This window comes from Tilletiopsis washingtonensis, assembly GCF_003144115.1.
Source record: "Tilletiopsis washingtonensis strain MCA 4186 unplaced genomic scaffold FA09scaffold_3, whole genome shotgun sequence".
NCBI lineage: Eukaryota > Fungi > Basidiomycota > Exobasidiomycetes > Entylomatales > Tilletiopsis > Tilletiopsis washingtonensis.
In genome coordinates this window covers 33,239-58,838 of record NW_020312000.1, presented here as the reverse complement: position 1 = coordinate 58,838, position 25,600 = coordinate 33,239, and the positions used below count along the sequence as shown (strand labels likewise).

The 25,600-nt window shown below is 67.9% G+C and overlaps 15 protein-coding genes and 1 non-coding gene across 16 annotated transcripts; 7 read left to right on the top strand and 9 right to left on the bottom strand.

Moving 5' to 3' along the window:
* The first annotated feature begins 62 nt into the window (after positions 1 to 62).
* FA09DRAFT_181470 (hypothetical protein) lies at positions 63 to 1,038 on the top strand. The gene has a single exon (XM_025739331.1). The coding sequence runs from the start codon at positions 99 to 101 to the stop codon at positions 945 to 947; it is 849 nt and encodes a 282-aa protein (XP_025600575.1). The 5' UTR covers positions 63 to 98; the 3' UTR covers positions 948 to 1,038.
* Positions 1,039 to 1,637, bottom strand: FA09DRAFT_181471 (hypothetical protein). The gene has a single exon (XM_025739332.1). It carries the CDS (start codon positions 1,517 to 1,519, stop codon positions 1,130 to 1,132), a length of 390 nt encoding a protein of 129 aa, XP_025600574.1. The 5' UTR covers positions 1,520 to 1,637; the 3' UTR covers positions 1,039 to 1,129.
* Positions 1,638 to 2,067: 430 nt separating this feature from the next.
* On the top strand, positions 2,068 to 3,395 carry FA09DRAFT_327755 (Emopamil-binding protein). Its single transcript, XM_025741513.1, has 6 exons — positions 2,068 to 2,588; positions 2,651 to 2,683; positions 2,734 to 2,831; positions 2,910 to 2,946; positions 3,006 to 3,040; positions 3,128 to 3,395. The coding sequence occupies exons 1-6, from the start codon at positions 2,197 to 2,199 to the stop codon at positions 3,223 to 3,225; spliced, it is 693 nt and encodes a 230-aa protein (XP_025600573.1). The 5' UTR covers positions 2,068 to 2,196; the 3' UTR covers positions 3,226 to 3,395.
* Positions 3,257 to 5,817, bottom strand: FA09DRAFT_342351 (arginyl-tRNA synthetase). The gene is made up of 4 exons (XM_025744542.1): positions 5,337 to 5,817; positions 4,860 to 5,220; positions 3,554 to 4,801; positions 3,257 to 3,495 (listed from the first exon to the last, which is right to left on the bottom strand). Exons 1-4 carry the CDS (start codon positions 5,634 to 5,636, stop codon positions 3,479 to 3,481), a joined length of 1,926 nt encoding a protein of 641 aa, XP_025600572.1. The 5' UTR covers positions 5,637 to 5,817; the 3' UTR covers positions 3,257 to 3,478.
* Positions 5,818 to 6,007: 190 nt separating this feature from the next.
* On the top strand, positions 6,008 to 7,132 carry FA09DRAFT_327754 (Tim17-domain-containing protein). Its single transcript, XM_025741512.1, has 2 exons — positions 6,008 to 6,462; positions 6,844 to 7,132. Exons 1-2 carry the CDS (start codon positions 6,037 to 6,039, stop codon positions 7,012 to 7,014), a joined length of 597 nt encoding a protein of 198 aa, XP_025600571.1. The 5' UTR covers positions 6,008 to 6,036; the 3' UTR covers positions 7,015 to 7,132.
* On the bottom strand, positions 7,096 to 9,128 carry FA09DRAFT_327752 (hypothetical protein). The gene is made up of 6 exons (XM_025741511.1): positions 8,739 to 9,128; positions 8,275 to 8,680; positions 7,902 to 8,223; positions 7,722 to 7,835; positions 7,472 to 7,627; positions 7,096 to 7,411 (listed from the first exon to the last, which is right to left on the bottom strand). Exons 1-6 carry the CDS (start codon positions 9,102 to 9,104, stop codon positions 7,177 to 7,179), a joined length of 1,599 nt encoding a protein of 532 aa, XP_025600570.1. The 5' UTR covers positions 9,105 to 9,128; the 3' UTR covers positions 7,096 to 7,176.
* Positions 9,129 to 9,289: 161 nt separating this feature from the next.
* FA09DRAFT_314899 (cytochrome b5) lies at positions 9,290 to 10,020 on the top strand. The gene is made up of 3 exons (XM_025740789.1): positions 9,290 to 9,739; positions 9,797 to 9,820; positions 9,882 to 10,020. Exons 1-3 carry the CDS (start codon positions 9,318 to 9,320, stop codon positions 9,961 to 9,963), a joined length of 528 nt encoding a protein of 175 aa, XP_025600569.1. The 5' UTR covers positions 9,290 to 9,317; the 3' UTR covers positions 9,964 to 10,020.
* Positions 10,021 to 11,027: 1,007 nt separating this feature from the next.
* Positions 11,028 to 12,003, bottom strand: FA09DRAFT_358392 (hypothetical protein; the record flags this gene model as incomplete). The annotated part of the gene is made up of 3 exons (XM_025744953.1): positions 11,818 to 12,003; positions 11,693 to 11,761; positions 11,028 to 11,492 (listed from the first exon to the last, which is right to left on the bottom strand). The coding sequence occupies exons 1-3, from the start codon at positions 11,977 to 11,979 to the stop codon at positions 11,028 to 11,030; spliced, it is 696 nt and encodes a 231-aa protein (XP_025600568.1). The 5' UTR covers positions 11,980 to 12,003.
* Positions 12,004 to 12,229: 226 nt separating this feature from the next.
* Positions 12,230 to 15,468, bottom strand: FA09DRAFT_314898 (hypothetical protein). The gene is made up of 5 exons (XM_025740788.1): positions 15,071 to 15,468; positions 14,665 to 14,964; positions 13,081 to 14,614; positions 12,778 to 13,024; positions 12,230 to 12,725 (listed from the first exon to the last, which is right to left on the bottom strand). The coding sequence occupies exons 1-5, from the start codon at positions 15,307 to 15,309 to the stop codon at positions 12,334 to 12,336; spliced, it is 2,712 nt and encodes a 903-aa protein (XP_025600567.1). The 5' UTR covers positions 15,310 to 15,468; the 3' UTR covers positions 12,230 to 12,333.
* A 460-nt stretch (positions 15,469 to 15,928) lies between these two features.
* Positions 15,929 to 16,867, top strand: FA09DRAFT_314896 (TspO/MBR-related protein; the record flags this gene model as incomplete). The annotated part of the gene is made up of 6 exons (XM_025740787.1): positions 15,929 to 16,054; positions 16,267 to 16,458; positions 16,512 to 16,516; positions 16,565 to 16,593; positions 16,647 to 16,766; positions 16,821 to 16,867. The coding sequence occupies 6 exons, from the start codon at positions 15,929 to 15,931 to the stop codon at positions 16,865 to 16,867; spliced, it is 519 nt and encodes a 172-aa protein (XP_025600566.1).
* Positions 16,868 to 17,643: 776 nt separating this feature from the next.
* FA09DRAFT_t10 lies at positions 17,644 to 17,730 on the bottom strand. Its single transcript has one exon. It is a non-coding gene; the product is annotated as a tRNA-Glu (tRNA).
* Positions 17,731 to 17,872: 142 nt separating this feature from the next.
* Positions 17,873 to 19,554, top strand: FA09DRAFT_358389 (hypothetical protein). Its single transcript, XM_025744952.1, has 6 exons — positions 17,873 to 18,275; positions 18,655 to 18,697; positions 18,746 to 19,104; positions 19,158 to 19,224; positions 19,276 to 19,376; positions 19,426 to 19,554. The coding sequence occupies exons 1-6, from the start codon at positions 17,985 to 17,987 to the stop codon at positions 19,471 to 19,473; spliced, it is 909 nt and encodes a 302-aa protein (XP_025600565.1). The 5' UTR covers positions 17,873 to 17,984; the 3' UTR covers positions 19,474 to 19,554.
* A 329-nt stretch (positions 19,555 to 19,883) lies between these two features.
* On the bottom strand, positions 19,884 to 20,957 carry FA09DRAFT_293876 (putative TIM17-mitochondrial inner membrane import translocase subunit; the record flags this gene model as incomplete). Its single annotated transcript, XM_025740063.1, has 4 exons — positions 19,884 to 19,948; positions 20,007 to 20,069; positions 20,264 to 20,450; positions 20,826 to 20,957. 4 exons carry the CDS (start codon positions 20,955 to 20,957, stop codon positions 19,884 to 19,886), a joined length of 447 nt encoding a protein of 148 aa, XP_025600564.1.
* A 309-nt stretch (positions 20,958 to 21,266) lies between these two features.
* On the top strand, positions 21,267 to 22,162 carry FA09DRAFT_327748 (DUF1014-domain-containing protein). The gene is made up of 4 exons (XM_025741510.1): positions 21,267 to 21,634; positions 21,687 to 21,774; positions 21,822 to 21,949; positions 22,007 to 22,162. Exons 1-4 carry the CDS (start codon positions 21,273 to 21,275, stop codon positions 22,098 to 22,100), a joined length of 672 nt encoding a protein of 223 aa, XP_025600563.1. The 5' UTR covers positions 21,267 to 21,272; the 3' UTR covers positions 22,101 to 22,162.
* An 80-nt stretch (positions 22,163 to 22,242) lies between these two features.
* FA09DRAFT_327747 (hypothetical protein) lies at positions 22,243 to 23,842 on the bottom strand. The gene has a single exon (XM_025741509.1). It carries the CDS (start codon positions 23,802 to 23,804, stop codon positions 22,338 to 22,340), a length of 1,467 nt encoding a protein of 488 aa, XP_025600562.1. The 5' UTR covers positions 23,805 to 23,842; the 3' UTR covers positions 22,243 to 22,337.
* Positions 23,843 to 24,182: 340 nt separating this feature from the next.
* On the bottom strand, positions 24,183 to 25,595 carry FA09DRAFT_358385 (hypothetical protein; the record flags this gene model as incomplete). The annotated part of the gene is made up of 1 exon (XM_025744951.1): positions 24,183 to 25,595. One exon carries the CDS (start codon positions 25,593 to 25,595, stop codon positions 24,192 to 24,194), a length of 1,404 nt encoding a protein of 467 aa, XP_025600561.1. The 3' UTR covers positions 24,183 to 24,191.
* Between the last annotated feature and the right edge of the window lie 5 nt (positions 25,596 to 25,600).

The following is a 25,600-nucleotide window of genomic DNA, read 5'->3' as shown; positions in this document are numbered from 1 at the left end:
GCGCGCCACGCCTCAGCGCCGCACTCCGACTCAGACCGCGGAGAGAGAGGACCTCGCCTGCGCATCCCTGGCGCTGCGCGGGCCCTCGCTGCCTCTGCATGCTGCCTCGGCCTGCAGCTGCAGCTGCACCTTCCAGGTCCCCGCACCATGCCGCCGGCCTGCGCTGCGGCGGCGTCTCTGCGGTCAGCCGCCAGCGGGCAGCCGCCAGCTCAGAGCGCAGCGTGTGGGACCCAGTAAGAGTCGTACGGGAGCCGCGTACGGGAGCGCAGCCCCACAGACGCAGCATCAGCATCAACGCCGACGGACCGTGGAGGGGAATGCAGCTGCAGGGTGCTTGCATCCACCAGCAACGCAGCGTCTTGCACATCCGGCCAGCACCCCACCGCGGGCAAACGCATAGAGGCCGGGGTGCTGCGCTGGCAAGCGGGCCGCAGCGTGCAGGAGCGGGTCCCTCGAGTGAGAGGCCGTGCCAGCGGCATGCTGTGCTCCGCCAAGCAGCAGCGCAGGCGACCACGCTGCATGATGCTGGCGCGGTAGCCTGGCCAGCGCCATGCTCTGCCAGCTCAGCACCCAGCCAGATGCAGCTGCGCCAGGGCGCAGTCTCAAGTGCTCGGCAAGAAGAGCGGCGCGCTTGCCAGCCGCAGTGGTCGGCGCGCCAGCATACACCGGTGCAGCCACCGTGCAGACGCGAGAGGCAGGTACCGCAGCGAGCACGAGGGTCTGGCCGCTCGCCGGCACGCGGACCGGCGCAGGGAAGCACATGCGCATGCATCTGGCGCGGCCCCAGACGCGGCCGCAGACTCCGCCGGGCCCAAGGATTAGCCCGCCTGCCCAGGGCGCCAGAAGCCGAGCGCAGCGCTGCACCACGGCGCACCCTCTCAGCGCAGCCCTCGGAGCGCTCGCGGGTGCAGATGCAGCACCACTGCCAGGTGCAGAGAGGCGGCTAGCAAGAGCTTGTTGGCGAGCTGTGTGAGCCGCTGATATGGGCCTTCACGCCTGCACGCTGCGACGCTGCAGCGCTGCGACTGCCGGCTGCCGCTGCCGTGTCGCAGCTGCCGCTGCTGCGGTGCGGCGTCCCGCTCACGCGAGCGACCGCATCCCGCGCACCACACTCCGCAGCCCAGCCACGCTAGCCTTGCTGCCCGACTTCCCGGCACAGCAAGCAGCGCTCGGCTTGCGGTGCAGAAGCGGCCTCAGGCAAGGGCAGCGAGGGTCTGCTGCAGGCTGCTGTAGGGCTGCCTTCGTGGCGCCGTGGGGGTGCTGGCCGGGCTGCGCTGGCGTGGGACCACCGCAAGCGCTGCATCCCGCCAGGCTCCCGCTGCATGTGGGGCACGGCGCCGTCCGCGTGCCGCAGCAGCTTGAGGCTGCGGGGAGGCTCCCGCCTGCGTGCCTCGTAGCCCGCTGGCACTTGAGATGCGTATGCGCGCAGCCCAAAAGGACACGACAACGCAAGCTGTCGGTCAAGCAGAGATGCAGCAGCGGCCGTGCCAGCGCAGGTGCGGAGCAGAGCTGCAGACATTCCTGTGTCTGCAGCACAAGAAGTCTAGTTCGAGCCTGAGTCCCTCGTCACGACCTTTTTGACTGCGATGCTGCTGCACCCGGACGGACTCCAAACAACTCGCCAGACGGTGGGAACGCAGCGACAACACATGCCGGCGATTTTGAGCTCACGGATCCCTCCTAAGTCTTAGTTGAATCGTGCGGGCAACGGCAGCAGGCTGAGGGCCGCGTTTTGAGGAGCGCACGCCGGAGCGCTCAAGCGCCGTCGCCAGCTGCATCGCCGAGGCCGCCGGCCCAGCCAACCCGTGCAGGTACTGACATGATATTACTGGGCTGTTGCTTGACGCTGCCTGCCGCCTGCCCGCTTCCTTCTTCCTAGCAGCATACCGCCGTCGGCCAGCGACAAATAAGAATTGGCTGCGCGATGGGGAGAGATGATCGAGGAGGCCGCGGCGCGACCGGGAGTCGGCCTTCTCGCGGCGCGGCGCCGCGGCGTGCGCTCAGGCCACTTTGTTCGCGGCCCGAGCTCCTCCCTCATCAGCGGCGCGAGCGCTTGTCCTCCATCCACGCGGCGCACTCCTCCCACCACGAGCATCCCTTGCCGCACACACTCTGCCAGCTGCACGCACAGGCCGCGCTGCCGACCTCGCCTCTCCCCGCCGCTCCTGAGCATCGCAACCTCACCGCCCGCCCAGCATGTCGTCTGCGCCCGTCGCCGACGGCACGTCGCTCGTCGCCAACCTCTTCGTCGCCTTCCTCGTCGCCCTCGGCATCGGCCTCGGCAACTATGCGCTGCACGGCACGGGCGCGTCGGGCAAGATGCGCTTCATCGCCATCTGGCTCTCCTTCGACGCCATCTGCCACCTCACCCTCGAGGCCAGCTTCCTCTTCCACTCGCTCTACGACGGCGGCGTCAAGAACGCCGTGCACTACTCGCCGCTCGCCAAGCTGTGGATGGACTATGCCAAGGCCGACGCGCGCTGGGCCACCGACGATCCGACGGTCGTCGCTATTGAGATCCTCACCGTGCTCGGCGCCGGGCCCATCGCCGCCTACTGTGTCTGGCTCATCTCGCGCAACTCGCCAGCGTGAGTGGCTGCGTGCCCGTGGGCGCAGACGGGAGGTGCGCTTGCTGATCGTGCAATCGCAGGTACCACTACTGGGTCATTGTGCTCTGCACTGGGTGAGTGACGCGACCGGCACCCGCAGCGGCTCTTTCTGACCCTCCTCAAGCGAGATCTACGGCGGCGGCATGACGTTCCTGCCCGAGTGGACGACGGGCAACAAGAACCTGGCGGGATCGGGCTTCGTGCACTTCTGGATCGAGCTTGGTGCGTTTCGCGCGTCGGCCTCGTCTGGCTGCGTCGCAAAGGGCTACGCGCCCTGACACTGATCCACCTCCCCGGCAGTGTTCATGAATCTCGCCTGGGTCTTCATTCCTGGATGGTCAGTCTGGCGTCTTCGCCGCGATAGCACACTGCTCACGACATCCTTGCGCTGCGCAGGCTCATGTACGAGTCGTGGGCTGCAATCAGCTCTGGTGAGTGCATGTGGCCGGCCTCTATCCTGAGCCCCTGCTTCCAGCAATCGAGAAGTGATGGCAGGGCTGACACGACCCTCTCAACAGCACTGCAGATCTCTGGCGCCGGCCTGCCGCTGCCCAAGGGCGCTGCTGCGAGCCAGCGCGCAGTCAAGAACGTGCCGAAGCGCGCCAAGGCGAACTGATCGGCCAGCACACGCGTGCCAGAGCGACCGTCGCCGTCACTCGCGGAACGAGCTGACTCGGGCGAGATTGCCTTCGTCCGGCCGCTCGTGCCGCCACATCATGTCCATTACGCCTTGCATGCTCCGAGCGCCAAGCGTCGTGAGCTAAATCCATACGTTTTTATCGCTGATCCAGCCGCGGTCATCGGGGCGAGAACGGCAGATGGCCCGATGCTCCAGCCCAGGTCCGCGCACTGCGTGCCCATCGACGCGTCTACATGCGCTGCAGCGCTGCAGGGCAGAATCGACGTCAGCGCTTGTCCTGCGCGAGACCCCGCTATAGACTTACGCTGGATGGTGAGCAGGCGCATGGCTGCGCTGAGCACGTCCTTCGAGCAGCGGAAGAGGAACAGACGCGCGAGAGCCAGGTCCTTCTCCTGCTTGCGGACGATGAGGATCTCCCACGCACTGCTGAGCGCGTGGCAGAGACGGAAGCAGAAGTGCACAATCGTCGACGGCTGCAGATCCTTGAGGTTGGCCCGCACCGTCTCCGGCCACGCGGCCAGGAGCATGATGACCTCGCGCGCCTTGGGCTCGGCGAGCAGTTCCAGGCGCAGCGAGGACGGGTCGAGCACGGCGGGGAGCGCGACGCCGTCCAGGTCAGCCACGCGGCGCTCGACGGAGCACAGCCGCACGTGGTTGTACTGCATGTACGGGCCCGTGTCGCCCTCGAACGACAGCATGCGGCTCCAGTCAAACTGGTAGTTGTTGATGCGCTTGGCGCCCATGTCCTGCACCTTGACGGCCGTCATGCCGAGCACGTCGGCCGTGAGCTCGGGGTTCTCGACCTGCGCGTACTTGTCCTCGTTGGAGCGCATGACGTTGTGCATGTTCTCCTTGGCCTCATCGAGAATGTGCTCGAGGAAAACGGCCGTGCCCTTGCGCGTCGACATGCCAAGCACCATGCCGAAGTTGATGTGCAGCAGGCGCTGCGCCGCGGGCTGCGCCCACTCGTAGCCGATGAGCTCGAGCACCTTGAAGAACTGCGCCAGATGCAGGTCCTGCTGCGAGGCGACAACGTAGATCATCTTGTCGAAGCCCAGGCCGTCGCCGCGCTGCTCCACGAAGCGGTCCCAGCGCTGCTTGGCCTCGCCAATGTCGCGGGTGATGTAGAGCGGCGTGCCGTCCTTGCGCTCGATGACCGCCTTCTCGAGCTTGTACTTGCTCAGATCGATCAGCAGCGCGCCGTTCTCGGCCTTCTCGACGTAGTCGGAGGCGCGAATGTGCTCCAGGGCGGTGGCGATGTTCTGCTTGGACACCTGCGACTCGCCCGAGTACACGTCGAAGTGAACGTTGAGACGGGCATACGTCTCCTTGTACTTCTCAATCGAGAGGTCGCGGAACTTCTTCCAGAGGCCGAGCGCGTGCTCGTCGTCGTCCTCCATGGCCTTGAAGTAGGCACGCGCAGCGTCGTGGATCTCTGGCTCTGCCTCGGCCGTCTTGTTGATGTGCACGTACACGTCGTACAGGTGCTTGACAGCGTCCTCCTTCAGCAGCGCCTCGTCGCCGTACTTCTCCCATCCCACGGCCAGGAGACCTGACGAGAGCGCACAGCCTGAGCATCGCTGCAGCCAGATCGCAAGCGCAGAACTCACCGAACTGCTTGCCCCAGTCGCCGAGGTAGTTCCACCGCTCGACCTTCCAGCCGTTGGCTTCGTACAGGTTGGCGATGAAGGCGCCGATGATGGTGCTGCGCAGGTGTCCGGCGTGGAATGGCTTGGCGATGTTGGGACTGGAGAACTCGACGATCATCTGCTTGCCTGCGCCCGACGCGTTCGTGCCGTACAGCCCTGAGCTCTCCGCCAGATCCTCGCCGGCCCACGAGCCGCTCGAGCGGCCGCGCGAGAGCTCGTGGATCGTGCCGAGCGTGAGCGCAGTGAGTGTCGGGGTGTGGCAGGTGATCCACACGAAGCCCTTCTCGTTCGTCGCCGACTCGAGGTAGGCATTGGGCTTGAACTGATGGGGACACGAAGTTCAGCAGGCTGGAAGGCCGGCCAGCAGCCGCACAATTAAGACCGGACGAGCGCAGCGGCAGGCGCGGCGCAAGCTATCACACCACGGCCTGCACTCACCGCATCAACCACCTTCTGCGCCACGTCTGCGGGCTTGCCGGGCAGACGGAAGCGCGGCACGGTGACGATGATGTCTGCGCCCTTGGAGTGCAGCTGCGTGCCCTGCCACGCCTTGTCGAAGTCGATGTCGAGCGCGGCGGCGACCTGCTCGGCGGCCGCGAGCAGGAAGGCGTCGAGCGGATGCCGCGCCGGGTCGGCCGACGGGTGCGACGGCAGCGCCGGCAGGTTCAGTGCGGCATGTATGCCCTTGAACGAGGCCGTGTGGATGCCCTGCGGCGAGCTGCTCGGCGCGGTGGCCATGGTGCGCAGCGGGACGCGCGCGACGTGGCGGGGTACGACGAGGGTGGGCCGTGCGACGAGCTGTCGAGCGGGACGAAGAAGGGTGCGGGCGAACAGGATGGCGAAGGCCCTGTGCTGGCTGTGGACAGGTGGCTGTGGAGCGGAGAAGGTGCCAGGTTGGTGGTGGAAGCAGGCAAGCCTGGGCTCGAGGTGAGAGAGAGGCACAGGCTGGCTTTTGGGCCGGCGCTCCCGTACGGGTCGGCGGCGCGCGCTAGGATTTTTGCCTGGGCGCGGGCGCGGGCGCGGGCGCAACCGACTCCCGCACCGCCGGCGCGCCTCAGCCTCGGGAGGCACAAAGGTCGCGCCGCGCGCACCCTGTCCGGCCTGCCTCTCCACCCCAGCCGCCCCCGCCTCGCCCTGCATGTCCGTCTACAAGTCGCTCTTGGCGCCCGTCTACCTGCCCGGGCAGGAGCCGCAGCTCGAGGGCGCGTCGCCCGAGGAGCGCGACCAGGCCATGCAGATGGCAAAGTGGACCAAGTTTGCATCGTCGGCCATGGAGTCGTGTCCCGTCAAGGTCGTCCTCTCCGGCACGGCCGGCTTCGCGCTCGGCGGCTTCTTCTCGCTGCTCAGCTCCTCGTTCGCCATCGACGACCCGCTGCGCAAGTCGAACCAGATGGCCGCCGAGCTCGCGGCGCGCACGCCCGGCGCGCCGCCGCCACCCGAGCTCACGACGAGCCAGCAGACGAAGCTCTTCTTCAAGGAGACGGGCAAGGGCATGTACCGCAGTGCCAAGGGCTTCGGCAAGGTCGGCGCCCTCTACTCGGGCATCGAGTGCTGCATTGAAGGCGTGAGTGTGGCGGTACAAGCGGATCACGTCGGCGCAGAGGGAGGTGCTGCTTCATTGTGGTGCTGAGCAGCGACGCTGTTCCGGCCATCGCTGTTGCCGCTAGAGCTGGCGCTCGAGCTGCAGCTGTCTCGCGCGGGGATCCCTATGGCCTGCTGCGGTCGCGGGTACCTGCGCTGTGAGGTGTTCCAAGGTCCCCACGCGTGCGGCGAGCAGGCCTCCCCGAGCTTGCAGCTATAGAGCTGCGGGAATGCTCCTCCTGGCCCCAAAGCAGACTGGCATGTGGCGCTGCTCAACGTCTCTGCGACATGTCAGCGCAATCGAGCTGTGCTCTCTTTGCATCTCGTGGCCCCCGACCTGCGCTGATCACTGATGCCCCCACAGTACCGCGCCAAGAACGACCTGACCAACCCCATCGCGGCTGGCTTCGTTGCCGGCGCGATCCTGGCACGGACGTCTGGGCCAAAAGCCATGCTCTTCGGCGGCGGCGCCTTTGCGGCGTTCAGCGGCGCGATCGACATGTACTTCCGGCGCGAGGCGGCCGACGAGCCGTAGCTGCGTAGCCACGCGGCGCACCACGGGACCTGTGCGCAGAGCACACATCACCACTCAGGCCCGGGCTCGGGCTTTGTATTTGTACCACGATCTCAATTTCACCATCGCCACGACGCACAGAAGGAACCATCACCGCGCAGAGGTCTGCGCGGCTCAGCAGGCTCACTTGTCCGCCCCGCCTCGGCCATCACGCCCGACAGCGTAGAGGACCTCCGTCCGCACGACCCACTTCGCGCCCTGGCCGACGCCGCTGCCTTCGTGCAGGAGACTGCCGTCGGCGTTGCCGTGCGGGAATACGGCCGCGCCGCCTGTTGTCGGGCGCAGCGGATATGCCAGCACGCCCTGGGTGTCGGTGGCTGGGAGGAAGTAGGTCGTGTGCCCGCCGGTGAAGCCGTCGCTGGATGAGGAGCAGGGCTGGTCAGGCATGCCTCACGACAGCGCATGTGCGGGCACCTACTTCAAATAGAGGAGCAGGGTGAGCCGGCTGTACAGCAGCGGGTCCGAGTCGTACACGTAGCTGGCGGCGCCAGACGCGCCCGATGCCGGGTAGGACACCGAAGATGCGGGCCAGGCACCATCCACATGCGGCCGGTAGAGCGCGCCTGGGCGGTATCTGAGGAATGATCGGAGTCGGTGCAGCAAAGCTCTGGTGTCAGCGTGACCGTCGCTTGCACGACGAGTCCGCGGTGGAGCGAGGAAACACGCACCTGTAGATGCGCCACCGCCTGTTGATCCCCGCGAGCTTGCTGCCCGCCAGCTCTGCCGGCAGCAGGTGGGCAATGCGCGCATAGAATGCCGAGTGATAGTCTTCGGGAATAATCCTGAGCGAGAGCAGATGAGCAAGGGTGCACTCAGACTGCATTGGGGCCGGCGGCGCGTTGACGCACCAGACGAGGTTGTGCGCAAGCGTGCTGGCTCCGCCTTCCCTGCCGAGCGGCTCGTCGGGCTCGAGGCCCCTGGCCTCGGCCATCTTGATGATCGTGTGCGCCTCGGTCGGCGAGAGCACGTTCTCGAGCAGGCTGAGGCCCGGAACGAAAGGATGCGGAGCGCCAGTCGCCGGCTCGGCAGGAGTGGGCAGGGAGATGAGAGGATGTTGAACGGGCGAGTGGTAGAGGATGCACGGATAAGCGTTCGGCGGCTTGCGCGCGGCGCCCGGCACGGTCTCGAGGACCTGAAACGGCGCGCGGAGCTCCTCCAGGCTCTCGTTGGCTGCCAGGGAGTGAGCGATGCACGGGCAAGCGTGAGCCGCGGCAGACTCACACAGCAAGGACCCGTTCTGAAGCTCCTCCCAGAGGTCTCGCTGCTCCCTAGCCTTCTTGCTGCCCCACTCTTTCATGCGCCGCACGCCTTTCCTGTTCTGCACGATCTCCTCTTCTCCAGTCTGGCGGTCGACGGAGGGGTCGACTGTGCGCATGATCTCCTCGAGTGTCTTCCAGACCTCCTCTTCCTCTCCCTCCTGCTTTCCGCCCGCGGCGGCGTCGCACTCTCTCACCCAGCGCTGCAGTGCTCCAAGCCTGGGCTTCTGTCCGCGCAGGCGCATCTCGACAAGAGCCACGCGCGCATCTAGCCATCTGCCAGAGCCCAGCGCGGAGGAGATGCGCGAGGGCAGCGAGGTGGAGAGTCCAGTGGCGAGAGAGTGAGCCGTGTGGAACTGGTGCAGTGCGCTCTGCAGAGTATGGATGAGCCCGAGCGAGAGGTCCGGCGCGCGCGGAAAGGGCACCTACACGGAACGCTCGAAAGTCCCGGCCCGCGATGCGGTCGGCGCAGCCGACGAGGCGCAGCAGCGTCTCGGTCGTCGTCTCGAGCTCCTCGACGAGCACGCCGCCGGGCAGCTCCTGCTCCTCGCCGTCGATGCCGCTCTGCGCCTCCTCGGCCTGCTGTGCGAGCACCTCGTGGCCGAGCTCGAGCTCGTTGGTGGCGCCCGCCTTGACCTCCCTGGCGCGCTCCTGCACCTCGCCGACCTCCTGGCGCGCGCGCTTGGCACTCGGCAGCGGCGGCAGTGCGCGCTTCTTGGAGCCCGATGGCGCCGCGCCGTTGGAGGAGTGCAGGCCCAGGGCCGCCTGCCGCGACTTGCTCTTGTTGCGGGCCATGTGGGTGCGAGGCGGGCGCGAGGGTGGAGGTGGGAAGGCAGGACGGAGCAAGCTACTCTGCGGCTGTGCACATTTCTCGCGGCGCCGGCGCGGCACGTGCCTGCATTTGTCTCTCTTGCTGAGTGCCGCCGCCGCGGCCGTGTCCGTGCGGGGAAGCCGGCTTGCCGCGTTCTTCCTCACCTCCACAGCCTCCTCCTCCTCAGGTCCGCAGCGATGTCCGCCCTCGCCAATCCACTCAACCTGGCGCTTTCGGCCATCCTCCTCTACCTCGCACGCAACCTCGTGCGCCCCTTCCTCGCGCGCACGCCGACGCTGTCCGCGGCGCGCGCGTCGCCGTCGTCGTATCTCTCGCTGCCGGCCTCGCACCCCCACAAGGTCGAATGGCGCGTCTTCACGCCACACACGCTCGCGCCCTTTGACGGCACTGCTGCCGACGCCCGCATCCTGCTCGCCATCGACGGCAGCGTGTTCGACGTCAGCCGCGGCGCCAACTTCTACGGGCCCTCGGGCCCCTACGGCAACTTCGCCGGCCGCGACGCGAGCCGCGGCATGGCGAAGCAGAGCTTCGAGATGGAGATGCTGGCGCCGCTGGACGCCCGCATCGACGACCTGCAGGACCTGACACCGGCTGAGCGGTGAGTGGCTGCCGGTCAAGCAGTGTGCCCCTGCAGCCTGCTGACGACGGTGGACAGGACAAACATGCGAGAGTGGTACCAGTGAGTCTGCGGCAGGCCAAGCACGCTGCCAAGCACCTGCTCATCGTCCCATTGCGCTCAGGCACTTCAAGAACAAGTACTTCATCTGCGGCATCCTCGTCAACACCGACGATCCACGGGCAGCCGCCGAGGCGGAGGAGTGATCGCGAGCGTCGAACGCATGCGTGCTCGCGGCGTCAGTGCGATGCATTGGGAGGGAGGAGCTGTCCGCAGCGCTCGGTTCTGCAGGCTGGCAGGGCGTCGGCGTGTCTGTGTGCGGCAATGTCACCGTCTAGACTGATCCAGAGGGCGGGAGCACATGGCCCTGCGGCCTCATCTGCGCTGTCTCCACCGCTCGCTGTCTGTGTGAAGCCCGCACTGCACGCGGTTGCGTTTCGCTACTGCAGAGCGCTCTCGCTCTGCAGTGCAGCTCACTCTCGCCGTCGCGACTGTATGCTCGGCGTCAACGGACCGCTCTGGTGGTAGGCACAGCTCGCCATCCAGCATCCTGGCTGCGCATCGTCCCGCTTCTCAGCGTCACAAGTGCCTAGTGAACTGTCGGCCGTCTGTGCCTCGCGCAGCATCCTGTCTACCGCCTTGAGCTAGCTGGTGTCCAGCATAGGCAGCTGTAGCTGTGCGCGGGCAGCTCGCGCACGGCTGGATCAGCGAAAACTCCCGCGCCCGCGCATCCTGCTGCAGATATTGGCAACGCGCTGCCGCGGCACACAGCATTCGTATTTGTGCTATCACGCGGCTGTGCGCCGTTGTCAATTGTGAAAGTTGGCGATGCGGCACTTGCGCTACACAGCCGCTGAAGCTGGGCGAGCAGACACAGAGGACCTGCACTCGCTATACATGCCTCGCAGGGGCACGCAGCCAAGCCACAGACTTGCGGGACCTACGGCGCATACATGAGCACCTGCGAGCAGTCTGGCGCCGCCGTGACGACGCAGACGATGGGCTGCAGAGGCGTGCTGCACCTGTGTGTGCGTGACAGATGCTGCACAGGCTTGGCGTGGGCGACATCCGCCTATCCTTACTAGACGTGCGTGCCGCAGGCGACGGCGCCGCCCAGTCGTCGGAGCGCTTCCGCATTGGCCTTGGCCTGCTTTGCAGGTGCCATGGCCGCCTTGACTAGGCTACAGCCGATCCCCGTCAAGCGCCCGCTTGCAGCGCGCCGCACCGCTCGCGACGCCGCTCACACGGTCAGGCTCTGCGACAGATGACATTAGGTACCGACAGGGACCTCCTCCATCTCCTCGTCCTCCTCCTCTTGCTCTGACGGTACAGCTGACTCGGGAGCGAACGGCTGTGCTGGCGGCGCGGCAGTGCCGATCGGCATGCTCTGAGTAGCATCCGCAAGAGAGCCGGCGCCAGAGATGAGCTGCTCAAGCGGTGGGGTGGTCAGGAGGTCCTGTGCCTCCTCCCGGACCGGGTCGGTTGCAGCGCCGGGAGCCGCGGCAGCCAAGGCGGCGCCCTCGACGGGCGCAGTGCCGACTCCGCACGCCTGCAGCAGCCGCAGACACTCAGCCCGCTCGTGCCTCGCCCGCGCGATGAGCTCGAGAGCCTCTTGGTTGAGCGTGGTGCGGCTACCACGGTCCTCGCCCTGCTGAGAGTCGACTGGCTCGAGGGAGAGCAGCAGCGAGAGCTTGAGCGCGTGCGACAAAAGCGTCAACGACTGCGCCGCTCGCACCTAGAGAGGGCCAGCGTTAGCAACGAGTGCGAGCTCGCCGAGCCTAGATGGACGCCGCAGCGCGGCAACGGCGCACTATATGCCTGGAGCTGTGCCCAACGAGCCGATCACAGCCTGTGCCATCTGTCCGCCAAGTGAGAGCCGAGCCGCATGCAGCGTATCGTGCGGCACACCTGACCGTGTGCGTGTGCGCCACTCACCATGACGTGCGCCCGTGCCTCAGCCTCAAGTGCCCCCTGCGCAGCAGTGTACGCATCCTTGTCGCGCACCTGCGAGCCACTGCGAGGTGAGCGGGGCAGTCGCGCGCTGGACGGACCCTGCTCACCGCTGCGAGCGCCACGATGCTCTTGAAGGCATCGATGAGCGCCTGCACCTCCGTGTCGATGGTCCGGTTCGCCTGCTCTGCCACGCTGTCGAGATGTGCAGTGGCAGAGGCAGCCTGCGCCACGCCGGCGCCGGATGCGCGTGGCTCTGGCGACATAGACATGGCCAGAGCCAGGGGAGACGAGCGTTGCTGGCGGCGGCTGTGGTGGAGAGGAGAGAAGCGCGGGGCGGCATGCGCACGCACACACACACACGAAGCGACGCGCGCCGCTCGCCGCGCGCGCGGGCAGCAGTCCCGCGGCATCCGCCATGGCCGGCCCTTGCGCGCGGCCCGAGCGTCGCCGCTCGCCGAGTCGCGCATCTTCCCGCCGGTGCCCTGCCCTTGCAAGCCACGAATCAGCACACCTGGTCCGGAGGCAGCACAAAAAATAGTTGCAGAGGTATGTCGCACGGGAGAAGCACAGGGCAGCAAAGGAGTGTAGATAGGCATGGGGGCATGGGGGCAGGGGCAGCCCTCTCAGGACAGCGCAGGCGCCACGAGCGTGGGGCGCTGCTCACCATCGGCGCCGCTCTCCTCGGCGACACCGACGTGCAGGTCGTCGAGCAGCGCCGGCACGCCCGCGGCGGGGACGCTGGCCTCCTTGCGGCTCACACGCCGGCTCGTGCGCCGCTCGGCTCGTGGGTCGCTGCTGCTGCCGTTCGGCGCGCCGTGGCCGAGCTCGCCATTTGTCCGGCGCTTGCTGGCGTACGAGCGGCTGCCAAGCGCTTCTCTGAAGTCGTCGACGCCGACGCCGCGGGGAGCGCCGATGTCAGCCTCGCTGTCGCTGCCGCCGTCCGCGCGCTCGCCAGCGAAAGGCCGCGCCGCAGCGCCGTCCAGCGACGAGCGGAAGGGCGACGCGCCAATGAGCGCTGATGGCCCAGCGTCAGCACACGAAGACGCGCCGTGCCCAGCACAACTCACAGTCGTCGACGGCAATCTGCACGCTCCAATCGCGCAGCAGCCAGTTCTGCAGCTCTTCCTCGCTGAGGCTGGTTTCGCGCTGCAGCTTGCTGCTCTGCGCCAGGGCCTGCGCAACAGTGCGCGCGTCCAGGCCGCGCTCGGACGCGGCTCCGGCACTGCCGCCCGGGAAGGGCACAAAGTCGTGCGCTGCGTCGAGCTCCGGCATGGCAGCAGGGAACGAGGTGAGGATGTTGTGGGCCTCAAGCGACTAAGACGAGAGGTCAGATACAGGCGCACTTGACGGAACGCGCAGATATCACTCACTGCCTTTGCAGAGCGCGCAAGCGAAGAGGACTCCCAGACCTCCGCCATTGTTGCCAGGGTCGCCGCGACGAAGGCGCGCGCGGCCGAGAGCCTCTGGCCCTCGACGCCTTGCGGGCTGAGGCGGCTGCCGGCCGCGCGATCCAGAGCGAGCAGGCCGGGTACCAAGCCCAGCGTCGCGGGCACGGGCAAGTAGCGCGCCATGGCGTCTGCTGCGGCAGTGAGCCCTGCGTAGTCTACCGGCTGCGCCGCCGTCTCGGGCGCAGGGCCACGCACGCCTTCGGCGTTGCTGCGGTCGAGGATGGGCAGCGCAGACAGCGGCGTCTCGCTCGCGCCCTGGGGCATAGACAGGCCGCGCGCGAGGGCGAGGACGAATGCTCCGGCGGCCCAGGCGTGGAGGAACGCCGTCGCTTCCTTTTGCTGCGCAACGCCGGCAGACGGCAGGGTGTCCGAGGCCGGTCCCGCCTCGCGCTGCAGGAAGAAGAGCACGGTTTGGTGGTACGTCAGGCGCACGCGCGGGTTCGGCGAGGCGAGCAGGGCGCAGGTCGGCGCCATCGTGTCGGGCGACATGCGCGGGCGCGCGCTCGCTCCTGCCCCGCTCTTGCGGCTGGGCACATTCGCCGAGTCGATGAGCGAGGCCAGGCAGCACAGCAGCACGCGCAGGCTCTCATCGCGGGCGCGGTCGCCCGTCTTGATGGGACGCCGCGAAGCGTTGCCGAACGAGGTCTTGGCCGCCTCCGCGACATCGGTGTCGGGCAGCAGCAGCGCCGAGATGCGAGCACAGATCTCGTCGGCGCAGTCGTTTGCCTGATCGGCGTAGTATGTGTGCGCGCCGAGCGCACCGACACAGTCGATCAGCGCCGGCAGAAGCTCGTCGTCTGGCGCCGCGTGCGTGCGGCGCACCGCGAGGCCGAGCAGGTTCGAAATCGTGTCCGAGGTGCTTAGCCCGATGAGGCTCAGCTTGCTGCGCAGGAGCGTCGAGATCATGAGCACGAGCGTGTCTGCCTTCTTTGGCTGCGCCGATGTCTCGGCCTCCACGAGGTGCTCGACGAAGAACGTCAGCACCACGAAGCGGTACGGCTGCGCAGTCCAGCTGGCCAGCGCCTCGGCGAGCCACGCGCACCATGCCGCCGAGCGCCACGCGCCGCTGGCGTCGAGGTGGGACACTACGCACGCGATGCTGGCCTGCACGTGGCTGGCGTCGCCGTGGTGGAGCAGGCTCTGCATCGTGCCCATCGCGGCGCTGGCAGCGTCACGCGGCCCGGGCGCCTTCTCGCCGCCTGCCGCGGCGGACAGGCTGGGTGCGCGGCGGACGCCGACCGGGCGGCGCTTGCTTGCGTACTCGGCGAACAGCTGCGTGCCGTCGGCTGCCTTGGCGCTCTCCGCGCGCAGGAAGGCAAGGTCGACTGCGGCCTTTTCCGTCACGTTGGCCAGCAGGGCGGGCACGATTGTGCCGACCTGCTTCGCAAAGGCAGTCGAGTACAGGGCGTCGGAGCCAACGGCGCCAGCGATGGCACCCAGTCCGATCAGACGCGCTCTGTGAAGATGTGAGTTGAGAGCAGGATAAGCCGCAAGTATTGCGCTCACCGTGTCTGCTCTTCCTCGTCGCGCCCGCCCTCGGTGGCGATGGATGCGAAGCTGCGAAGCAGGCCCGCGTAGCGCGCATCAGATGCAGAACTCTCCTTGTCCAGGTAGTTGGCCAGCGCATAGAACGTGCTCGCAGCGCGTGCAGAGACGTCGAGGTCGCGGTGGCCGGCGGCCGTGGGCTTCGCTGCCGCATCGAGCGCGGTCGAAATGATGGCCTGAGCCGCAGGCGCAAAGTAGGAGAGGTGCGAGCGGCAGTCGAGAATGAGCTGCTTGAGCACGCCGAGGGTGATCATGAGGCCGCTGTGGCAGACAAGGGTCAGACCAAGCACACACAGCGGCAGAACGCTGGATGCCGGTGCACCGCCCAGCAGGCACTCTCCGCCGCCGACGCCGCACTCTTACTCACGCCTTGCTCTTGTCCGCCGCGGCGCCGCTGCCGCCGAGGCCGCGGGCGCTCGCCGTCGCCTTGGCCTGCAGCACGGTGAGCACCTTTGTGAGCTTGGCCGGCTTGGCATTGGCGTAGTAGGCGAGGCGGCTGAGCTCGTTGCTGTTGGGCTTGAAGTCGGGTGCGGCGGCGGCGAGCTGCTTCGGCGGCGGGTAGCACTCGTCGATGAGGCGCCGGTGGTTGGCCTTGGGCACGCACATTGCGGAGAGGCGCGCGCAGGTGAAGGAGAAAGAGTTGGTGGAGCTAAGCACGGGGACGGCGGCGAGAAGCGAAGGTGTGGTGGGCGAGAAGACTGGCGGCGGCCAGACGTTGAATGCGGGAGCGGCACTCTGTGTGCGACGCACCAGGCACGGGAGCAGTCAGAGTGTTGCGTCGCCGGTCAGGCACGAATGCGGGGCGCGCGCCAGCCAAGCGCGAAGCGGGACGCTGAAAGCGGCGCACGTCCGCATCGTCCTGACTCCACACGTGCAGCCTCTCTGGCTTGTCTTGTTGTCACTCACGACACCTAGCGCCGGAGCTCTGCTCGGTGCATCCGCGCCAGCCACGAATATTGAACCCTTGGCAGATGCGACGGCCAGCTGCTGCAGCACTGAAGCCGACGCTGGCAGCACCCGGACGCTTGTGCGGCAGACGCTGCGAGAGCTGCGAGAGCGACGTCACGCTGCCGGCCGGCCGCGCGGCGGCCGCGCTCGCCCGGGCCGAGCGCCGAGCGCGATCGGCGCCGGCGCCGGCCCTGCATGGAGCCTCTCGAGCTGCTGCCTTTGGTGCGCACCGCGTGTTGCTCTGCCTCCCGCCCTCACCATCCCCTCGTCCGCCGCCATGTCGCTCCCGCCGCTGCTCGTCGACCTGCCGCGCTCGCCCATCTTCGCCGTCGGCCTGCCGCTCGCGGCTAGCTTCGCGACGGGCCTGCTCACGCGCAACGCCCAGCACGGCCCGCGCGGCACGGTGAGTGTGCGCCGCAGCGGCGGGCGCAGTGCTGGCCGGTGCTGGCACACGGTGTGCGGCATTGGCTGTCCTGTGCCGACTGCTTGGACATGCTGGGCAGAGCCTTCCGTAGTGCAAGCCAGGGGCGCTGCGCGCCTCGCCCTCGCTGCCACGATCTCTGCACCGGGCAGCACTGCCCTTCACCCAGCTGACGCCGTGCTGCGCGCACACAGTGGTACAAGTCGCTGCAGAAGCCGGCGCTCGACCCGCCCGCGTGGTCGTTTGGCGTCGTGTGGCCGGCGCTGTACGCGTGCATGGGCTGGGCGAGCTTCCTGACCGTCAAGGCGCTGGACCGCACGCCGCCGGGCCTGGGCCGCAACCGCGCGTACCTCGCGCTCAAGCTGTACTATGCGCAGCTTGCTCTGGTGCGTTCACGTGCTCTGCATTTGCTGCGAGTCCTGCTCACCTCTCCGCGCAGAACCAGTGCGTCCTGGCCAGGCTCATCTAGCGGCTCTTGCTGACCCTCTGCAGGCTGTGGACGCCTCTGTGCTTCGGCGGAGGTGCGTCGCGCGCTCGTGCGTCGCCCGGACCGTTTCTCACACGCCGCTCTCAGGCTACCTTGGCGCTGCATTCATCGACCTCACCGCGCTTACGGGCACGGTCGGCTACTGGTTCTGGCTGCTGCGCACCGAGGTGTCGCGCGAGGCCAGCTGGTACGTGCTGCCGTACGTCGGTGAGTCGCACCGCAGCATCGGCAGCCCAGACCTGTGCTGACTCGAGCTGGCAGCATGGACCACGTACGCCACGTACCTCAACGGCTCGCTCTGGTGGTGAGCTCCTTCTCGAGTCCTCGGCAGCGCGCTCTGTCTGACCCGTCTGTCTGCCTCAGGAACAACTCGGGCAAGCGCATGTTCGAGAACCTCAAGAAGAAGGACTAGGCGTGCAGCAGGGCACGGGGCGCTGGGCACACGAAGCTGTGCAGGAATGTCGGGTGCGGAATCACATCAGTCTCAGCACAGCGCCGCAGGAGTGTCTCTTCATCTTGCGCGCACAGTCCGCCCGGGAGGGGGAGGGAGACGTGCGGAGCCGCCGTGTTCTGCTTGGTTGACAGCGCGAGCGGGCAGCCGCTGCTGATGCCCAGGCCTGAGCTTTACCGCTTCGGCGTGTGTCTCGTTGCTTGCTGCCTGTCAGTAGCACAGCTGAGCGCAGTCCGCTTAAGATGTCGTCCTCATCACGTCTAAATCTTGGATGCGCGTAGAGCCCGCCGCCCGCTCACACAGAAACGTGCCCTCTCACGCAGGGTATGTAAGAAGCATCGCGGGCGGAAGTGCTCAGAACGTCTCTCGCTCGCATGGCGCCCATCAGGTGAGCGCCCCTGCGTCTGGGAGCGAGCGAGCACCGATCAGTGGCTACAGCGCGCTCTCGTCTGCGACAGCGGCCGCTCACACTAGCTCGTGCGCCACATACTGCACGTTCCCATGTCTTCTAGGGTCCAGCGGTCCGAGCAGCACACCCTCCCGGCGGTCAGCGCCAGTAGCGGCACGAGGGAGAGCGGCACAGGCGGTGTGCAAAAAGGGGGGCATAAGTCAAGCAGGCAGAGAGCAAAAAGATTCCCGATACGGGAATCGAACCCGTGCCGCCCGCGACAAAACGCTTGCAATGAAAAGCGGGTATACTGACCACTGTACTAATCGGGACTCGACGTTAGAGCAGACCACAGAAACGTATGTGAATCATGCACAGGAGAGATGCGTGTCCCCGCGGCTTTCACCGATTGCTCGCCGCGGCCAACACCAAACACGCGCCGCGCCCTGCCGACGCGTGAGGCGCTTGCGCTCTCACCACCACCTCGTTGCGCTTGGCACTCTCGCTCTTACCGTCACACTCGGCACTCTCACCGTCGCCGCGCTTGGCATTCTCACCGTCGCTGCGCTTGGCATTTCACTCAGCCATGGCGTCGCGCCCCACCACGCCGCTGCGACGCGTGTCGCGCGGCAGCATCTCGTCGCTGCGCCTCTCGCGCTCCGGCGCCGGCTCGGCCCCGACTGCACGCAGCGCCGGCGCCACGCCGCTGGCGTTCCTCGACGCCGCGCTCGCCGACCTCGGCGACGAGACGGCCGTGCTGCAGGCCAACCTCGAGGCGGTGTCGGGCATCGCGGCGGCGCTGCGCACCTTCGACGAGAGCTTCAGCATGTTCCTCTACGGGCTGCGCATGAACGCGTTCTGCACCGAGTGGGCCGAGGTGAGTGCGGGCGTGCGGCGACGTGACAGGAGTGCGATAGGGCGTGCGGCGAGAGAGGGAGGCTCCAGCCAGAACGGCGCCCAGCGAGGAGGCAGCGCTGCAGTACGCGGCGGGCTTAGCACCCGCACTCCGAGGGAGAGCTGCTGCGTCGCGATGATCCTCGGAATGGTAGCTCGCGACGTACCGTCGCGGGGGTCGTTGCGTGCACCAGGATGGAGCGCCGAGCTGCAGCCTGCGATGTTCGCCGAAGAGCCGCGCAAAGAGCCCCCGCCATGTGTTGCTGTGCCGCGCAGGGCGGCGAAGATGCTGCCGGGCTGTGCTCTGCGTCGCGCCGCAATGCTCGCTCCACTGGTCCGCACGGCTTACATCTGCACTGCAGGCACCGGCCGAGGACAACTTTGAGCGCGCAGGCGAGCGCGGCGGTGAGTCGCGCGCGAGCCGCACTGCAGACCCCTCTGACACACACACAGCCAAGCTGCAGTCCGAGCTCCTGGCCCGCTCGGCCCTGCGCACGTCGGGCGGCCCCGGCGCCTCGACGGCAGCCGGCTACTCGTCGCCGCCCGACGACGGCGGCAACGTCGGCGACCAGACGTACATGACCTCCGACGACGTCTCGTTTGGGCCGCCGACGCCCAAGGCCGCACCGGCACTCAAGCCGGCGCTCAAGAAGCCCGCCGCGGCAGGTGCGCGGCCGGCCGCAGCGGCGCCCGCCGGCGCCAAGAAGGCGGCGCCCAAGGGCAAGATCTCGCTGGCGCTGCGCAAGAAGCGCACCGAGGCCGCCGCACAGATCATCGACACGCTGCCGCTCGAGTACCGCGGCGCAGACCCGGTGCGTGCCCGCGTGCGGAGGCCTGGCAGTGCGACGGCTGACGCTGTGCGCAGAAACCACGGGCGCTCGCGGAGAATGTGCTCCTGGCGCTGATGGCCGGCGGCGACGACGGCGTGCGCAGTGAGTCGCCTGTGTCTCGCTTGCTCTTCCCTCTCTCACGCTCGCCTGCAGTCGCCGACATGCTGGCGCCGCCCGAGATGACACAGGCGCGCATCAACAAGACGCTCATCGCGCTCGTGGCCGCCAAGCACGTCGTCAAGACGAGCAACAACGTGAGTGGCACTGCGGCGCGCAGCGACGCCCGGCTCACGCGCCTGGCAGGGCATCGTGTACCACCTCGACCCGGCGCGGCATCCCAGCATTCCGTAGATCGCGTGCGGCCCGCCTCTCTCTGCTCTGTACTTCTATGGCGCGTCACCCTCTGCCAATGTATCACCTGGTCTAGCAAGCTGTGTTGCGGTGGGTGCGCACGGCATCGTGCCGCGCGGCTTTCGATCAAATACAGGCGCTGGTGCAGGTGCGCACGGACGCAAACGAGATGCGCCGTGACGCAAACACTGCGAGACGCGGAGGAGTGGTGGTGGAGCTGAGGAGCCAAGGTCCAGAGGTGCGAGTGGTGGCTGAGGCGGCGGAGGGAAGAGGTGCGCGAGCGGCGGCTCATGCCGGCGCCGGCACGCCGACTGCTGGCCCGGCGGACACGGCGCCGCCGCCAGGCATTGTTTGTGCGTCCGGACTGAGCGGCGGTCAGCACCGGGAGGCAGCGCAGCTCCCGCGCGCACTCACATGATCGGAGCGACGGGCTTGTTCCCCTCGGCCATGAACCGCTGCATCAAGACACCCACACCTGACGCCGCGCACGTCAGCCCGGCGCCGCAAAGGTGCGTCGCGCACCGCATACGCACCTTCGAACACGCCCAACAAGATGCCGCACATGATGCCCGAGCCGACCGCCGTCTTCGGCCCAGCTGCAAAGGTCTGCGTCAGCGTGGCACAGGGCTGGGCATTGGGCGACCGGGATGAGGCGCTTCGCCGCCATCGGCTGCAGGAAAAGTCGCAAAGCCACGAACCGCAAGGCGGCACAGAGCCTCAGGCGCTAGCCTTCCGGAACTCCGCACCGCCGCCTGCATTCACCACCGGCTACGTCCGTGCCGCGACTCACAGCGGATTGCCAGACTGCCGCCCGTCATGAAGCCGGCGATGATGGCGTTCCACGCGTCCTCCTTCTGCCGGATGCCCTTGACAGTGCAGTCGTACGTGCTGAACATGCCGCCCCAGACGCCAAAGTTGCCGCCGAGGACCGGCGCGCGCGCCTTGATGGCGGCCATGGCGCCCGGCAGCCGGTAGCCCTGGTGCAGGAGAAGTCAGCATTGTGCGGCAAGGCAGAGCGGTGGGTCAGACGTTGTCAAGCAGAGGCGATCAAGCTCAACACCGGCCCGCGCCCGGCGCGGTATGCGCTGCGCGCGCTGCGCGGCGCAGACGAGGATAGCTTGGCCGGCCGCGGCAGCTCATGCACGAGCGCAAGCCCGAGCGCACAAGGCTCTCGAATGCGACTGCGAGAGGTGCCCTTCCGAATGTGCCAAAGCATGTGCTCTGCACGCTGCCTGCGCTGCCCAAGCACCATTGCTGCTCGCATCCTGCCCTCGTCGCCGGCTGCTGCTGCCTGGCGCCACTTGCGCAGGCACAGCTCTCCCGCACCTGCTCGCTGTCCGCGCGCCACTCACGCGCGGGCTGTTGCGGCTGCCCTTGATGCCGTGCCAGATGGTGCCGCCGACGGCGCCCATGGCAAAGGCGCCGCCAAAGTCGTTGAGGATGACATAGGGGCACGGGTCGCGCGTGTGATCGGCGTGCGCCATGGCGGCGCGGGCGGGGGCGCGGGGGCAGCGGGGTGCGGCGAGCGAAGGTGGTGGGCGGCGGGTGTGTGAGAGACACGAGCTGCAGCAGGCGCAAGAGTTGCAAGAGAGGAGCGGGTGGCAGGTGACGGTGGCCAGGAAGCAGGACGGCGGCGCCTTGACAAAGGACCAAAGCGCGCGCGCGCGAGCCGCGGCTCAGCCAGGCTCAGCCAGAAATCGCAGGCCGTGGCACGTGACGCGCCCGCGCACCGCCCCGACGCTGCCTTCTCCACGCTTCGCCCTCCACTTCCACCACCACCACCGCACCACACACGCACCATGCCACCAAAGGGCGGCAAGGCCAAGGGCGGCGCTGCACAGAAGGCCGAGGCCGCCGCGTCCAAGGCCGCTGCCGAGGCCGCCGCCGCCGAGGCCGCCGAGGCCGCTGCGTGGGACAAGGGCGCAAAGGGCAAGTCGGCCGCCGACGCCAAGGCCGAAAAGGCGGCCGAGGCGGCGCGCAAGAAGGCCGAGAAGGAGCGCCTGCTCGCCGAGGAGGAGGCCAGCCTGCCGAGCAAGCCGCTCAAGAAGGAGAGCAAGAAGGCCGTGCAGAAGGAGAAGGCCTACGTGCCGCCGCCGGGCACCGGACTCGACGACGCGGTCAAGAGCTTCGGCGCCGACAACATCGACGACATGATCGACGCGTGAGTGCGGCTGAGGAGGCGGCAGAGGCTGTGAGACTGACGCCGCCCGTAGCATGTCGCTGGCCACGGAGCGCACCGACAAGGCCGCCGTCGGCTCCAAGGCCGGCGCCATCGAGCGGCACCCGGAGCGGCGCTACAAGGTGAGCACCGCGGCGATGCGCCCTCGCTGTACTGACACCCCTCGCAGGCGGCGTTTGAGGCCTTCAAGGAACGCGAGATGCCGCGCATCAAGGCCGAGCGCCCGGGTCTGCGCAACAACCAGTACGAGAACGAGCTGCACGACGAGTTCAAGAAGCACCCGGACAACCCGTTCAAGTGCGTGTCAGAGCAGAGCCTGCACAGCGGCCGCTGCAGTTGCTGACTCTCACCTAGCCAACTGACCGTCGCGTACGATGCCACCAAGGAGGAGAAGCTCGAGGCGCTGGCAGCCAAGAAGGCCGAGAAGGAGAAGCGCCTGCTGGCTTGATGGGCGCCCTGCTGGGCGGCCGGCCCGCTTGCTGCCAGGACTGGGCTTGCCGCAGCGATTCGACGTCCGCTGTGCTGTGGGCGCCGGGCCTAGCCCGGCATTAATAGATGCTCGCTGCCTCCAGCATCTGTGGTGAGCGTGGGGCTGGCCCGACATGGAACGAGTCTTCCGTGCCGGTCGTGCACAACACCAGCACACACCGCCAGCTGCTCTCCGGCCGGGCCAGGTGAATGTAGTTCATTCCAAATAGTCGTAATCGTGCGCCTCGTCGTCTAGTTGCTCCTCGTCGCTGCTGCCCAGGTCGAGCGCCTCCATCCGTTCTGGCGGCAGCCTCGGCGGTTGCGTCGCACTCTCTTGTGGCTCCGGCGGCGCCGCCTCATCGTCCTCCTCCAGATCCCACTGCAGCACCTCGCACTGAACGCCGAAGCGCGCGTCGATCACCTGCGCTTGCTCTCGTTCCTCGTACACGAGTTCAGACTCGCGCGCCTCGGGTGCCTCTGCATCGCACGAGTCGAAGCTGGACAGGCCTTGCGCACAGCGCGCGAAGAACCACTCCTCGAGCGCCTGCAGACTTGGATCTGCGTGCTGCGGGGCGTTCAGCGCCACAGATGCTTGCGCGTCGCGCGTTCGGCCAGCGCTAGCTGAGCCTTGTGCCGCCTGTTGCTGCAAGCGCCTGCCGACAGCCGAGCGGACAGTGACGAGACGCACTTGCACCGCGCCCGCTCCTTTTCGCCTTGTCAGCGTCTGCAGTCTGCCCTCGAGACCGCCTCGATAGCCCGTCGTGCCCTTCGTCTCGTGCGCGACGATCGTCACGCTGCGCAGCGAGGCGCTCTGCAGCAGCACGCCCACGTCGACGTCTCGGCGCGGCAGGAAGAGCGTTACCTCAGCCAGCTGCGGCTGTGCCGCCAGCAGGCGGAGAGTGGCGGCTGGCAGGTAGAGGCGCGGCCCGAGCAGTGTGAGGCGGCGCAGCGGCGTCGGTCGCGAGAAGAGCAGTGGCAGCACGTCGGAGCCGTACACGCTGCCCGTGCACGTCAGCTCCGCCAGGGACGGAGGGACATGCGTCAGAAGCGCGCGCGGCGGCGCAGCGAGCACGAGGCTCTGCAGCGCGACGAGCTGGCCGAGGAGACTGGCGAGCGGCGCAGCGATCTGCGACGCAAACGCTTGGGCGGACGAGGAGGCAGCGAACAGGCCGGCATGGCGGTCGCCGCCATGCGCGGCCTGCTGCTGCGCCGAAGAGACGACGAGCCGGCGTGTGCCGCGGGCGGCCTCTCGATAGATTGCCTTGCGCATAACTCGCTCCAAGCCTTCGACTGCGCCGGTACCACGCAGATGTGGCGTGCGTAGCAGTGTCGAGAGCACGAGAGCCAGGGCGGCCCGCTCGGCGAGGGCCAGCGAGAGGATGGCGTGGTGGCGCGCAGGCGAGGGCGGCGCCGCGAGGAGCTCGGCGAGGGCGGCGGCGACGATGAGCAGGCGCAGCTCCGCCGGCAGACGCGGCGGCGACAGCACAAGCGGCGTGGCTGCGGCAGACACGGCAGACTGCAAGCGAGGTGGCAGCGGTGCCGAGGACCCGGGGCCGCTCGCGGCTGCGCCGCCGATGACCTCGATGTGCTGCACCAGCGCCGTGCGTCGCCGCGGCTTGGCCTGGTCAGCAGCCGGCAGGGGCGCAGATGCTGGCGGCGCAAAGAAGGAGCGCAGCGCCTGCATCGCGCTTGGCCAGGCCGCGCCGCGCAGGGAAGATCAGGGCGCAGGGGTGTGGTGGTCGGGAGCGAGGCCCCAGAGCGTGCCGCTGCGCGGTGTGGAGGCGCCGACGCGCGCAAGACCCGCTCCCACGCCGCGCCTCCGTTGAACGCGCGCAGTGAGGCGGCACCAGCAACGCCCGCTGCCATCTGTCTGGACACCCAATGCCTCGTGCCTCGCTTTGCTGCACACCACTCTCTCTTCGGCTCGGCACGTTAGAAGTATAGCCATTCAGTCCTGCTTGAGGCGACTGCACAAGTGCGGATGTGTTGCGGCCGTGCCGGTGCAGGGGGGTTTCTCGCACGTCGTCTTCCCGTCTCAGCCCTCCCCATCCGCGCCCCTGTCCCGCTACCCTCACTCCGGCACCACCCACTGCTGCACCTCGCAAATCATTTCGAAATGGTCGTCTATCTTTTGCGCATGTGCGGCGCGCGTCGCCGCGTCGGCATCACAGTCATCGCCGTCGAGCTCGAGAATGAAGGGCTGCGCAGGCGCCTCGAGCCGGCCGTGGTCAAGACCGGCGCACCACGGATCAGCAGTAAAAATTCGCCCGTCGCAAGCGTTTGACGTCGGAGCGAAGAAGCGCAGGCCGTCGGCACAGCATGCCAGGGTCCACTCGAAGATCGAGCGCTCATCGGCCTCCCAGGTGGACATGTCCGTGGCTGGATCCACACCGGTCACTCGTCGCAGCCGCTCGGAGAGGTCCTCGCGCTCCTGCGTGAGCGCCTGACCCAGCTCTTCATCGACGTGTCGGCCGCGCGTGTTCTCGCGCGATACCGAAAGGCGGCAGACGACGAAGCAGATCTCCAGCTGCTGCCCTTGAATCCTGAGCCGTCTCAACATCAACTCGATCCACACAATACTCGAGTCGGGAACGGCCGAGCGGACAGGCACTACGATGGTGACCTTGCGGAGCGTCGCGCTGTCCCACAGAAATGCGGGGTCGAAATCGTCTACTGGGCCTCCCGGCAGAAACAGCACAAGTTCCTGCAACATAGGTTGCGCGGCGATGCGCTGGCACAGCGGCCACGACAAGTGCAGGCCCGGCCCGAGGAGCGTCAGGCGGCGCAGAGACGTTTCGCCAGCGAGAAGCGCCGATGGGGAGCCAGGTTGCTCACTATCGAGATTGATGCACAGGCAGGTGAGCGCGCTCAGAGCCGGTGGCCAGTGGTGCTCCAGCGCTCGCGGCGAGTCGAAGACCGTGAGCGAGGCGAGATGTGGGAAGCGTGCGAGCAGCGAGGCCAGGAGCGCGTCGTCGGCCAGCTCGACGTCTGCCAGACTGAGCTCTAAGCGGTCGAGGTGTGTATCAAACACCGGATAGGTGTCGAAGCGACTGACGAGCAGACGGCGAGTGCGGTGAGCAGCGCTGAGGAAGGGCTCGGCGCGCATCTGAGCGTCGAGATTGCGCACGGCAGCCTCGCTGGCCAGGCGCGGCGCACGCAGCAGCACGCAGAGCACTGGCCAAACGGTGGCTCGCTCGACAAGAGCCAGCGCCAGCGCGCCGCCCGGACGCGGCCAGGGCATGGCAAGGAGGGCGTTGAGAGCATGCGCGACGATGAGCAGGCGCAGCTCGACGGGCAGCCGCGGCGCCGTCCAGGCGAGTGACGCTGGGGCCGAGGCGGAAGGCGGCAGCGGCAGGCGCAGCGCCGCAGCCGGTGCGTCGGGTGCTGGCGCGACGGAGGCGCACGAGACTGCAGAGACGACGGACGAGGCGGACGCGGCGGCGGTGGAAGGCGGTGAGGGCGCAGTGGCGGACATAGCGG

Coding starts and splice junctions, on each gene's coding strand:
- FA09DRAFT_327748 (XM_025741510.1), top strand. CDS start 21,273: ATGCCACCAAAGGGCGGCAAGGCCAAGGGCGGCGCTGCACAGAAGGCC. Junction 21,775..21,821: donor ACCCGGAGCGGCGCTACAAG/GTGAGCACCGCG, acceptor CACCCCTCGCAG/GCGGCGTTTGAGGCCTTCAA. Junction 21,950..22,006: donor CACCCGGACAACCCGTTCAA/GTGCGTGTCAGA, acceptor ACTCTCACCTAG/CCAACTGACCGTCGCGTACG.
- FA09DRAFT_181470 (XM_025739331.1), top strand. CDS start 99: ATGCTGCCTCGGCCTGCAGCTGCAGCTGCACCTTCCAGGTCCCCGCAC.
- FA09DRAFT_314899 (XM_025740789.1), top strand. CDS start 9,318: ATGTCCGCCCTCGCCAATCCACTCAACCTGGCGCTTTCGGCCATCCTC. Junction 9,740..9,796: donor GACCTGACACCGGCTGAGCG/GTGAGTGGCTGC, acceptor GACGGTGGACAG/GACAAACATGCGAGAGTGGT. Junction 9,821..9,881: donor AACATGCGAGAGTGGTACCA/GTGAGTCTGCGG, acceptor CATTGCGCTCAG/GCACTTCAAGAACAAGTACT.
- FA09DRAFT_358389 (XM_025744952.1), top strand. CDS start 17,985: ATGGCGTCGCGCCCCACCACGCCGCTGCGACGCGTGTCGCGCGGCAGC. Junction 18,698..18,745: donor GCGCGCAGGCGAGCGCGGCG/GTGAGTCGCGCG, acceptor ACACACACACAG/CCAAGCTGCAGTCCGAGCTC. Junction 19,225..19,275: donor CGGCGACGACGGCGTGCGCA/GTGAGTCGCCTG, acceptor GCTCGCCTGCAG/TCGCCGACATGCTGGCGCCG.
- FA09DRAFT_327747 (XM_025741509.1), bottom strand. CDS start 23,804: ATGCAGGCGCTGCGCTCCTTCTTTGCGCCGCCAGCATCTGCGCCCCTG.
- FA09DRAFT_314898 (XM_025740788.1), bottom strand. CDS start 15,309: ATGTGCGTGCCCAAGGCCAACCACCGGCGCCTCATCGACGAGTGCTAC. Junction 14,615..14,664: donor GACGAGGAAGAGCAGACACG/GTGAGCGCAATA, acceptor ACATCTTCACAG/AGCGCGTCTGATCGGACTGG. Junction 12,726..12,777: donor GCAGATTGCCGTCGACGACT/GTGAGTTGTGCT, acceptor CTGGGCCATCAG/CGCTCATTGGCGCGTCGCCC.
- FA09DRAFT_327752 (XM_025741511.1), bottom strand. CDS start 9,104: ATGGCCCGCAACAAGAGCAAGTCGCGGCAGGCGGCCCTGGGCCTGCAC. Junction 7,628..7,721: donor AGGCGGTGGCGCATCTACAG/GTGCGTGTTTCC, acceptor ATCATTCCTCAG/ATACCGCCCAGGCGCGCTCT. Junction 7,412..7,471: donor ACCCTGCTCCTCTATTTGAA/GTAGGTGCCCGC, acceptor CTCCTCATCCAG/CGACGGCTTCACCGGCGGGC.
- FA09DRAFT_327755 (XM_025741513.1), top strand. CDS start 2,197: ATGTCGTCTGCGCCCGTCGCCGACGGCACGTCGCTCGTCGCCAACCTC. Junction 2,832..2,909: donor GCACTTCTGGATCGAGCTTG/GTGCGTTTCGCG, acceptor CCTCCCCGGCAG/TGTTCATGAATCTCGCCTGG. Junction 2,947..3,005: donor TGGGTCTTCATTCCTGGATG/GTCAGTCTGGCG, acceptor TGCGCTGCGCAG/GCTCATGTACGAGTCGTGGG.
- FA09DRAFT_342351 (XM_025744542.1), bottom strand. CDS start 5,636: ATGGCCACCGCGCCGAGCAGCTCGCCGCAGGGCATCCACACGGCCTCG. Junction 5,221..5,336: donor CGCAGAAGGTGGTTGATGCG/GTGAGTGCAGGC, acceptor TGTCCCCATCAG/TTCAAGCCCAATGCCTACCT. Junction 4,802..4,859: donor CGACTGGGGCAAGCAGTTCG/GTGAGTTCTGCG, acceptor CGCTCTCGTCAG/GTCTCCTGGCCGTGGGATGG.
- FA09DRAFT_327754 (XM_025741512.1), top strand. CDS start 6,037: ATGTCCGTCTACAAGTCGCTCTTGGCGCCCGTCTACCTGCCCGGGCAG. Junction 6,463..6,843: donor TCGAGTGCTGCATTGAAGGC/GTGAGTGTGGCG, acceptor ATGCCCCCACAG/TACCGCGCCAAGAACGACCT.
- FA09DRAFT_181471 (XM_025739332.1), bottom strand. CDS start 1,519: ATGTCTGCAGCTCTGCTCCGCACCTGCGCTGGCACGGCCGCTGCTGCA.